The sequence below is a fragment of the Poecilia formosa genome, unplaced genomic scaffold, assembly GCF_000485575.1.
Source record: "Poecilia formosa unplaced genomic scaffold, Poecilia_formosa-5.1.2 Scaffold488, whole genome shotgun sequence".
Lineage (NCBI taxonomy): Eukaryota > Metazoa > Chordata > Actinopteri > Cyprinodontiformes > Poeciliidae > Poecilia > Poecilia formosa.
In genome coordinates this window covers 308,708-319,989 of record NW_006800427.1, presented here as the reverse complement: position 1 = coordinate 319,989, position 11,282 = coordinate 308,708, and the positions used below count along the sequence as shown (strand labels likewise).

Here is an 11,282-nt window from a genome sequence, read left to right as displayed (position 1 = left end):
TGTCAGCATTTCCACATACAGCTACAAGTGTGTTCATAGCAGATGCTGGGATGACTGAGCGTGGATGGTTGCTCCATGCTAGCGACATGCTATTGTAACTTCTCTTGTTCTGTATTTTTCTGTCAATGTTCTCGCCATCACACCACCGGCGCTACTCACAGTGTCACACACTTACATATGTGTGCGTGTGTAAAGCCGTGGTAAAAGCTGAAAGATGGGTGGACAGATGCAGACATTCAGACCCTGTGTTACCCATAATTCCACAGTGGCAGCATGTCAGCAATCAGAGCTAGCCTCCTTTTCTTCATCCTGGGACCAGCTTTCACAACTTTCATTCTACTAGGGACAAAACCCAGATACCGGCCTTCTGGAATGGACTGTAGAACCACTGAGGTACATACAGTCATTAACTCGGACGGATGGACTGATGGATGAATAGAGAGGTTCTTTGTTGTCATGGTTATTTTCCATGTTGGATGTGTTTCTTTGGTCTGAAGCTGATTTCGTGTCTAAGTCAGTGACGGCTGATGAAGGAGAGGAGGACGAGCTGAAGGCTGCTGAGATGAAGCCTCTCCAAGGATCAGTGAGGAGGTTAGCGTTCCTCTGAACGGCAGCACAGCCAGCCAGGCCATCTTAGAGACACTAAGAGGATGGACATGTTGGACAGTGGACACTAACTACAGCTATACAGAAGGACAGAACCAGCTCAGGCACAAGACTTTGCTTCCTTTCACATTCCAGTTCAAATTAGTCTTCCTACAGGAAAGTTTGGAAGTTTTCTGAAATGCAGCAAGACAAACTAAATCTGTATTCTCTCAAATTTTCAAAGCTAGCATTTTTTTTTTGTCTTCACTGACCAACTGTTTTTGCTCGTATATTTTTAGAACACATAAAACATAATTTTTTTAGTCACACTTTCTCACTGGCTGAAGTCTTAAAATAACAGCCCAGTAGAAACGGACTTCCCCCTGTTTGTTAAAAAATAAAAATAAAAAATAAATCTAACTTACAAGCAACTTTTCAGCAAGATGTAGGAGTTTGTTTTGATTTCAGTAATTCCTTAATATTGATGGAAAAGTCGTAGTTCCATTTGCAGATTATTTCACTTATAACCAAACATTTTCCATTGTTTTAAGTAAAATAATCTGCCATTACAAGTCGTACTTTTGATCAATATGAAGGAATTATTGACTCAAAACAAGTTCCTATTACTTGCTAAAAAGTTACCTGTCTTAATTCAAGTGTAAGACATTTGTACCGAAACTAGATAAAAATACTTGATAATATTTGGTGTTTTTAGTGTTTTAGTGTAGATCAGGAGTTTCCAATGTAATTCAGTGATTTTCTAAAAGACTAAGTGTTTAAAACTTCCTTAATAACCTATGGAAGAATTGTTACTGGCATGACAGCAAGCAAACCTTCCTTAGACTACCGAGGAGCTTTTTCATGATTCCTTGTCGTCTCCCTCGTCTTCAGCCTCGGTCAGGCCTACATTGTTGGCTTACAGCTTTCTCAACGAACAACACAGCTTCAAGGTGCTCCTCTGTGTAAAACATGTCGGTAACACAAGCTGGGCGTCACATAAATGACTGTGATCAACTTTTGCTTTCTCGCTATTACAAAGTTGGTCGGTAAGAAGAACAAAAATGACTTCTGCAAATCAGTAAAATGAACAAAAAGGTGGATTTGTGTAGCTTTTCAGAAAACCCAAAAACTTTTCAGAGAACAGAGAAACTGTGCAGCAACATGGGACCAAAAAAACAAAGACTACTGAGAAGCCGAATGAGGCTAACAGTGATAGTTGATGATTTCTACAGTCTAAAGGAGTCTGAATAATGAATGAACAGCTTGTTGGCTGACTTTTTCATTTGACCTTCAGCTGATCTCTGGCACTTTTGTTTGATCTTCACAGATAATTAAAACTAAACAATAATCTTTTTTTAAAAGTCACTCAAATCAAACTGAAAGCCTGTTTCATAGTTTTCATTACTTTTATTTATTATTTTTTTCACATTTTATAACCTTTCAAATTTAAATAAAGCGTTCCTTTCATACATATTTTTGATTCCAGGCGGCTTTGTTTCTGGACTGGCAGCTTTTCCAGTTTGTACACCATCTCTAATTTTGTTCCCAGCTCCCACCTGAAGGAGGCTTGCTGTGCCTCAATTACACTGTTGTTTGTTCCTATTTTTGTGTCTTGGATCAAACATAAAATCGATCGTGTAACAAACAGCCACTCTCTCAACGAAGAGCTCCTTACACCTGCTGACACACAGCTGTGTGTGATTGTGGCGTTTGGAAATATTGTTTTTACTTATTGACAATGGGGTTTGGAAAGAAATGAACAAAAGCTGGGAAGAAGCAGAGTAAGGACGTTCATTTCTTAGTCTTTTTTGCTGATTACTGACATTTGATCAATTATTGTTAGACTGACTGATTTATTATTTCATTTATTCATTTTTAATCTTCATTTTGACACCCCGTGTTAAACACTGTTTCCAAGCTGCCTTGCATCAGAATCTTGCATTTAATTTGAGCAATTTGTGAAATTTAAAATAGTTGTTTTTTTTCATTTCGAAAAAAGAAATGATACAAGGCCACGGAGTTAAACTTATAATTTTGTACCTGTTTCAAATGGATTATTTTACTCTCATTTCAGATTGATTTAGGATGTAGATCAGCTTCCATTAGGATTTGTCCTCCACTAACTGCGTTGGCCATATAACTACGCAATTTGGAAGTACGAAAATAAATTTGCCTAATGAAAACATGACAATTTTTTTTACGTTTTTGTGCTAAGTTTCGATGTGTTTTTTTTTTTTTTTCCGGCTGCATCAGAATTTGTGTATTTCGCAAAATTGCAATAGAAACACTTTTTCCGCATCACATGAGTCACATGATCAAATACCGTATGTTACTACTGGTGGAAACAACAAAGACGACAACAGGAAGTGGGAGGAGAATGAAGGCGTGACATGTAAGTGTCAAAACTTATTTGTGTGATTTTAAATACAATTCTTATTTAATGGAAACGATTGTGAAATTGTGACTTTTGACATTAGTTGAATATTGACAAAGTTTTGCGCACATCTGCGCAAATGCAGCTACCGTCTTCTCAGTAGTCTCGGTTTGGTCCCTCTTTACTGTCACAGAAAGCCATGCTCTTCTCTTATTCAAGATTTACATTCTCTAAACCCCTTTGAGCCAAATCTGGACTTATATGTTAACATACAGTGCATTCATGCCATCCAGAAAAACCATAAGGGTTTATTCTGTTACTTAAGGAGCACTGAACGCTTCTGCAGCCTTCTGACATGAATGCAGCACTACTGCATATCGTGGGTCTGGCCCCGTGGCTTAGCCGTTCTGACCCGAATTCTCACTAGGCCCTCCTCAGATCCACTGGCACCAAGAGGTGGGGGGGAGCGCCGTGCGCCCGTCCAGCACACGGACATGACTCGCCAGCACACGCGGCTCCTGGACACCCTGCGCAGCGCCCGCTCCTGCCACCGCGCCAAGGCGCTGCCAGACTAGTCCACGTGCAAACACACACAAACAAACACACACGTGTTTCATTCCATGAGAGTTAGGTTAAAAAACAGAAAAGGAAAGAGCTGTTCACAACTGTGAATAGAAAAGTTGTTTTTGATTCAAGTGGGTCGCTGGTCTCTTACCTGCATGACACAAAGCTTAGGCTGCGCTTAATTTACAGATTCACGTGAAATTTTTACATCTTGGTGCTAATTGTAGCAATTAGAGAAAGCTACCGAGTTTGACAAAGCCTAATGATATTACTGTAATTTTGATATAATTACCGTTAATTTACATTCAGCAGAACCAGCTTAGTTTGAATTTAAATGACAGAAACCAAGAGGAGATTTGCCAGTCCAGCTTCATCTAAAACTAACAAGCACACATCAAAATGCTCCTATATTAACTCATAACGCTTCCAGTTGCTAGGCTACCAGAACAGTCTTTGTAGAGATGGTCATCCCTGTTGGCAGGTAGTAAATTCTCACTTTTTGATTTTATGACAGACTGAAGGAAGTAACTCTACACACCTGCCCTGTTCAGTCCGATTTAATCCAACACTACTTGGTTTTTCTAGAAATGCCGGTTCTTATGGGGAGGTGAGAATGTGCAAATAAACTCTGATGTGGACCAATAAAACAAACTCTGGTCTGTCTAAAAACCTCAGTCTGGGTTCAGTTGGAAGTGAACTCTGGTGCAGTGTGAATGCATATGTGAACGCCAAGCGAACCTGAGCCCACTCTAAACGCAGGGAACGCATTATAGGGAGAGCATTCTGGGTAAATACAACCAAAACAAACACGCAAGTCTCGAGCTAGCAGGAGAAATTGCTCATGTTTTTTTTTTTTGTTTTTACCAAAGAGAAATCCTACAACCGCTAGAATCTGACTCCGCTCTATTTTAGTTTACATTTCATGACGTCTTCTTCTGAGGTTTCGTGTTGTTTCCTTCAGTGGTTCTTGGTGCAGCGCCACCACAAGGGAGCGGGGGAACAGGTTTTTCTTTCACACAGTTCAGTGTGAAACAGAACCACAACTGAAAATGTAAAACATGTTGCATTTTTGGTCCCAAATCTCAGCAACTGGACCGAACTGTCAGGTGTGAAAACACCCTAAGTTGAACAAAAGTGTCTGCAAACCCAGCAGTGAACCGTCTGAGGTGTTAAAAGACAGAAAGTGAGGCTGGTCTTTAAAAGTAGTTTGGTCTTCCCATCTAAACTAGACTGCATTACAAACTGCCGCTGTCCAGTGTAGTGAGTGGAGATACCTTGGCATCTTTGGCGTAGTAAAGAGTTCGGCCTCTCAGTTTGAAGTAGCGCTTTTTCCACCTCTGGAAGGAGCTCGTCTGTTTCAGCAACAATCCTTCCTTTATGCTGGTCTGCAGGGAGAAAAGTCACAACGGTTTCATGGACGCCCCCCATCACAGAACAACACAAAGCTTCACTCTCACATGTGGAACACCTTCCGGGAATCTGTCGACATAAAAAAGTGCCTGCTGTTTTGTGTGTGTGTGTGTGTGTGCGTGCGTGCGTGCGTGTGTGTGTGTGTGTGCTCTGTGTGTGAGCTGTAATTTTACGCATGGGAGGAGAGGAACAGGCGAGAAGAAAAAGACCCATTTCACACACACACCAACCTCTCATTTCTCTAAAGAGGTTTAAACACACATCAGTCAGTGAAGCAATGGGTCAAGGAGAGAGTAACAAACAAAGATGGAGTGAACAGATGGAAGGGAAAAAAACCAGAGAAGGCAGCAACAGCTTTCAGATGAAGAATGAACTCCGGAAGTATCAGCTTTTAAACACAACGACGCTAAGAGAACATTACAAACACTGGAGGAGGCCAGTTTGACAGTCCTAAAAGAGACGTGTCATACTCACAGCGATGAATAAATAAGACGGCTTTAAAGGTGTTTCATTTATTTCAGACATCTCCGTTTGTATTTATAGAGTGCTTGTTCTACTTCTCATCCTCAGCTGGACAAAAACAGAACTAGAGACTCCACCAGCTGAATCTTTGATTTAACTTTTCTTTCTTTGCATTTGGACGTGTGCCAAAAAATGTCAAATTCTGCTTTTATGTTTCACACAACGTCTCAACTTGATTAGAATTGGGGCTGTAAAATCATGACTTTACCATTCAAAACAGGTGTAAATTATTTACAGTTAGTGATGCACTATTAATATCTGTATCGGTTCTGATTTTGGAAAAAAAAAAACTCTAGATGTGCCCAATCCATAAGGGCAGATCTATTCAGTCTAATTCTATGGTTGGTGCTCTGAGTGATGTTATGCTTTATTATTTGTTTTACATTATTTTTAGAATTCTTAATTGCATATTTTGAACCACTTTTGAACAAGGCTTGATGCAGTTTAGTTTTTGCATGTTTGACAAAAGTAGAGGACTTATTGTTTTTGTTAGTTTCAGTTTATTTATTATCATTTAATGTGTATTGGCTGGTGTACTAATAATTGCATTGACTGAACAAATTAAAGTTGGTTTGTTTGTGTATGACCAAGATTTTGAAGTTATTGGATTAATTAAGTGTTATATAACAAATTTCTAATTCAGTACATTTGTGTCTGTGTTTAAAAACAAAACAAAAAATTGGTTTATGTCAATTCAGTAATGTTTTTATGTATCTGATCGATATCGGCCGATATTAAACCTCATATATCGATATCTGTATCATAAGTGAAAGAAGTGCATCTCTAACTAATACAGTAAGGAATGTCATTTTTTGATGAACTTGTTTTTTGTGAAGACGTTGCTAACTGCTGACATTTTCACATCTTAATCAATAAAAAAATCTATTTTATATTTACTTAGACATCTAAGTAGAAACTGTATTGTACATTTTATAAAAACAAGCTAATTCGTTTCCAGGAGATGTGTTGCTTTTGTAGCTCTGAGCAACTTTTGAATAGCTAAATCAAATGTCAAAATGGTCTATATGTATGTCTAAGTTTAAAAAAAGAAAAAAAAAACATTTTAAGGCAATTCAACAATGTTTTTCTGTTTTGGATCGGTATCGGCCATTAGCTCAGATATCGGTATCGGAAGTGAAAAAAGTGGACCGGTGCATCCCTATTAATAAGCCCTGCTTCTCTTCCTGTTTGCTGTAGTGAAGCCGCGCGTCTGAAATCCAAAATTCAGCATAATGATGCCGTGTGATGGTTCCAGCTGATGGTGTTGACACATGTTACAGGAGGAACATAAAGTTGAGGGATGGCAGAGATAATAAAACAAAGGTCGCCAGAGAGGTGTTTGAAAGAGGTATTTCCAATAAAAGAACATGGGTTTCCTGTCCTCCGCGGCGCGAGTGGTGTCCGTGTCACCGCGAATCAATCCCCGTGTGGAACAGTACACAGAGCCATCATCATTACGACCACCATCAACTTTCGCACGCACGCATACACACGCTGGACGTATACAGCAAATAAAGCAGGGCACGGAACAGTGGGCGCGTCACAGATTAAGCACACACAAGCGCGCACAGATGCAAACGCTCAGCACCAAGAACATCATTCTCTACGGGCGCAGCGAGGCGAGGCGAGGCGGGTCGCACACAAACATGCACACGCTGAGGCTATTTATAGCGAAGGAAAGGCACTCTGTTAGGGGAGAATTACAAACAGACGTAGAGGTCTGAATCTGACATCCTGCCCACCAGCTGTGTCAACTTAAACACCACAGCAGAACACACACTCACACAGGTACGTCCGTGTAGACAAGACGGGAGATCATCATGTGCTTCCAAAGCACAGGGTGATGAGGTATATTTTAATAGACAAGGGCAAAAGATGAAAGAACTTTGTTTTAGTTTGTCATTCTGGATATGAATGAAGAGCAAAGGAACGAAACAAAGCAGAACAGGAAGAGGATGGAGAGGATTTTCCTAAACAGCCAGCCGTGCCTGCATTGATTCCCTCTGTTTGTTTCTGTAAGTTGTAGGACCGAATTCCTGCAATGGATTAAGGTGAAATACCTCAAAGCCGACTGCCGTATAAGGCTTGAGCAGCTGACCTGCTTCTACATTCAAAGTGGGACCATAGCAAGCCAGCGGATGAAATCATGTCCTCATATAGACCTGTAAGACTTCCAGCAAATAGCTGAGCTTATGAGGTACTTTCAGGGTCTTCCCTTTCTGCTACTTAAGCTGAGTAAACGGGAGTTTAGGGAATTCCAAGGCAGGGCACCGTTAATGACGGCGACGATTCAACGCCAATTACAAGTCAGTTTAAAATGGGCATCTGCCAATACGGTAACCACAACCGTCTCATGTCCCAGAACGCGATGATTATGTTAAGTCCATGAGAAACAAGATTAAACAGTCCTGTCAGGGACAAAATTTAAGACCTGTGACTAAGGCTTTTAAAATGGATTTAATTCATTTTAAGGCCTTGATTTTAGATACATGAATTTAAGACTTTTTAAGGATGTGAGGACACACTGTTTAAGTTACAATAAATAAAATATGCTGCTGTTGTACCTGTCTATCAAATCGTATCAAATGCGTAACAATTTTACTGAATCTAGCCACCTATAGAATAAACAATCAACCTATGAGTGTCTATAAAAAGTATTCACCTCCTTGTATGTTTTACCCTTTTATTGATTTTACAAATCAATCACAGTCAACACGATTTGGCTTCCTTTTTTTTTTTTGTCAATTCTTCCTACCCCCAAACAAACAAAACAAATCTCTTTAACATCAAAGTGAAAACTGATTTTTAAAAACAATGGCATGCAGATACAAATATGAACATAAAACAAGTGACTGCAGAAATATTCACACCGAGCCTAATTCAACAGAGGTCCAGCCAACTGGTGCCGGTCATCTCACAACGAGTGGACTGGAGGCCACCTGAGAGCCTCCAGTGGCTTTACTTTAAGGAAACGTGCGTCTTTATACTCCAACATAAATACTTCGGAGCGATGCCCGCCTCATTTCCTATTGGAAACAAACTTCTTTGTTGAATGGAAATGATTTTCAAACTTAATATTTAAAGGATATGAACAATTTGGAGCTTAACTGCAGATAGTCATGAGTAATGGCACTAATTAAACCAAATAAATAATGCATATGGTCTATAGATGTAGAAATCACATAACTTTGCAAGCTGTCCAAACAAGAATAGACTGGAGTTGCCTTTATTCGTGTACTCTTAATACTGATGACTTGATCATCTAATCTACCAAGTGACAAGTGATGAAAAAATACTTTCATCACTTGTCAGAGAAGACATAAACACAGCCAGAGAGGCACAGAATAAATAGCATGATGATGAGTGTCGGACTGCACTACTTGATGACTGGGTGGTGTACTGAGCACGTCATGTGTGACTGAAACAAAACTGAGCAGAGCTGCATGAAAACCTCAATATATATTTATACTGAGGGTTAAAACTTCCAGAAAACTTTAAAGCAGCTGAAACAGTTCTTTTAAATTAAGGCTAGCCCCCTAACCCCTTCCACTTAGAGTTGCTTTTGAACACAAATAACTGGAATATTGACCAACATATTCTATGTGTATTGATGATTTTAATGAGGGCACTCATCAATAAGCAATGTTTGTCACTGGTTTCTCAATTGTTCACTGTATGTTGTTTGCATAACTTCTTATTCTTGTGTTTTTACGATGTAACACACTTTGAACTGCCTTGTTGTGGAAATATGGTATACCAATAAAATTGATTGATTGATTGATTGATTGATATTTATGAACAATATTTCCATCCACCGTCTTTGAGCTAACACAGTCCCAAGCTGGAGTCTTGATTCTCCATGGCCCACCATTCTTTGCTCCAGTTCTATTTTCTATTTTGCTCCTCCTTGGCCTCCATAGTTCCTCTCCTTGTCTTCATCTCCTTCCTGTTGCCAAGTAGGCCAGAAGTGATCTATAAATAGCCCGCTGCTCGCCTCTGTGCTCTGCTCTTCTCATCTGCTAAACTACGAGACAGAGAGCAAGTCCTGTGTTGAGGAGAAACCAGTAACCTGAGCAACATGTACCTTCCACCCACACCGTGCCTGGCTCCTGGCACACGGCCTCCGAGCAGCACAAACACACACACGCTTACACAATGGACAAAGGCACAGGCGGCTCAAATGAATCCAGCAGCTGTTGCTGCTGGATAAGAGCGGCGCTGGAGTTCCCTCATAGGAAAGCTGAGCGGGCCCATGTCCTGCCTTTGATAACACCCAGACAGGCAGCCAGTCAGAAAGCTAACTGTTGACTGTAAGAGTGGACCTTTCATGAAGCTAAGCCGCAGCAAACTGGATCAGCCATCCGTCCTTCTAATGGGATAACTCCTCTGTCCCAGATTGCTGTCCTAAACCAATTGCTTTTCCTTTCTGAGCCTCACAGAGGATTCAGTCTAATTAGACTGATGAAATATGCCTGACTTCTCACCCCTGTCTCTAGTCAGAGCTTACTTGTGCTCTGAAGAAACGAAGGTTAAATGTTCTTTACGCTAAGCCCTGAGAGGGGGCGACATTTTAAGCCTGAACCTCCTTTACGCTGACCTCCAGTCCAAAAAGGCAACATATTCTGTGCATGAAGGGATTATTTGTTTGTAAACACTGAGGATGCGCACGAAACTTGACTGCGGAGAGATCCAGCCAGACTTTAGACTGTCACCAGTTGCAGTGGTTATCTGCCATTGTCTTGCTGTTTTAGCTAACATGTTGTCAGCGTACTACAAATGTTTACCACCAAGTGGTGAAATAACTAAAGCTACCAAATTAACAGTGAACTGAATTAATGACCTATAAAAGATGGCCCAAACTTCAGTGGCTGGACGTTACGTTACATGGAATATTAAAGCAGTAATTTCAGCTCTAAATGATTTCCTTGTAAATCTAAATAATTTCCTTGTAAGACAACAGTACAGTTCGTCTAAAATTGTAAATTTTCATGGTGAATCAGAATTCATGTTTAGCATACAAAGGGCAGGAGAAATATGATCATTTCTAACTATTTTGGTTACAATTAGCAGTCATTTTGACTGCAGAAATTTTTCTGCACTAATAGTTAAATTCTAAATATAGATGCTATGTTTCAAAAAGTATCACAGGAAACCTCTCACGTTCCAGGTGAGAGGCGGGGTCACCCTGGACAGGTTGCCAGTCTGTCACAGGGCAACACAGAGACAAACAACCATGCACACACACACACACACCTAGGGGCAATTTGGAGAGGTCAATTAACCTGACATGTTTTTGGACTGTGGGAGGAAACCGGAGTACCCGGAGAAAACCCACCATGCAAAGGGAGAACATGCAAACTCCATGCAGAAAGACCCGGGCCAGGAATCGAACCCAGAACCTTCTTGCTACAGTTCTACCAACTGTCCCACTGTGCAGCCGGTAGAACGGTGGAGAAACGAATCCATCAGAAATCAAAGGTGCAACAGGCTGAACAGCAGGTATGGAGACGCTGGACTAGAAATAAAACACCTGCCATCTGCAACGCTGCATGCTGGAGTTGCACCGGATGAACAGAGGTGATCTGCCCTGGCTGAGAGTTGTAAATAATTTTATTAACCTGATTGTAAATAGTGCAATAATATATTATTGCTTTCTTTCTTTAGGTGGCATGCACAGTACAGTGCACCCCCTCTACACTGACATAAACAGTTGTTCTCTAACGGTAAGCCATTAACACATTGAGCAGTGCGTACATAAGCGTAATTGACAGTACTAAGTATGGATAGTTACTGAATTCAAATACTTGTATAAGTACTGACTGAATTC

The 11,282-nt window shown here is 40.5% G+C and overlaps 1 protein-coding gene and 1 long non-coding RNA gene across 2 annotated transcripts in view; one reads left to right on the top strand and one right to left on the bottom strand.

Moving 5' to 3' along the window:
- LOC103156582 (diacylglycerol kinase eta-like) overlaps positions 1-11,282 on the bottom strand; it is a gene marked incomplete at its 3' end in the record, with an annotated part of 52,957 nt that overhangs the window by 32,697 nt on the left and 8,978 nt on the right. The window contains exons 3-4 of the mRNA XM_007578696.2: positions 4,798-4,908; positions 3,372-3,530 (exon numbers count right to left, since the gene is read on the bottom strand). Coding sequence (XP_007578758.1) covers positions 3,372-3,530; positions 4,798-4,908 — 270 coding nt within the window. The remainder of the gene's footprint in view (positions 1-3,371; positions 3,531-4,797; positions 4,909-11,282) is intronic.
- On the top strand, positions 1,238-2,781 carry LOC107833961 (uncharacterized). The gene is made up of 2 exons (XR_001659728.1): positions 1,238-1,456; positions 1,487-2,781. It is a non-coding gene; the product is annotated as an uncharacterized LOC107833961 (long non-coding RNA).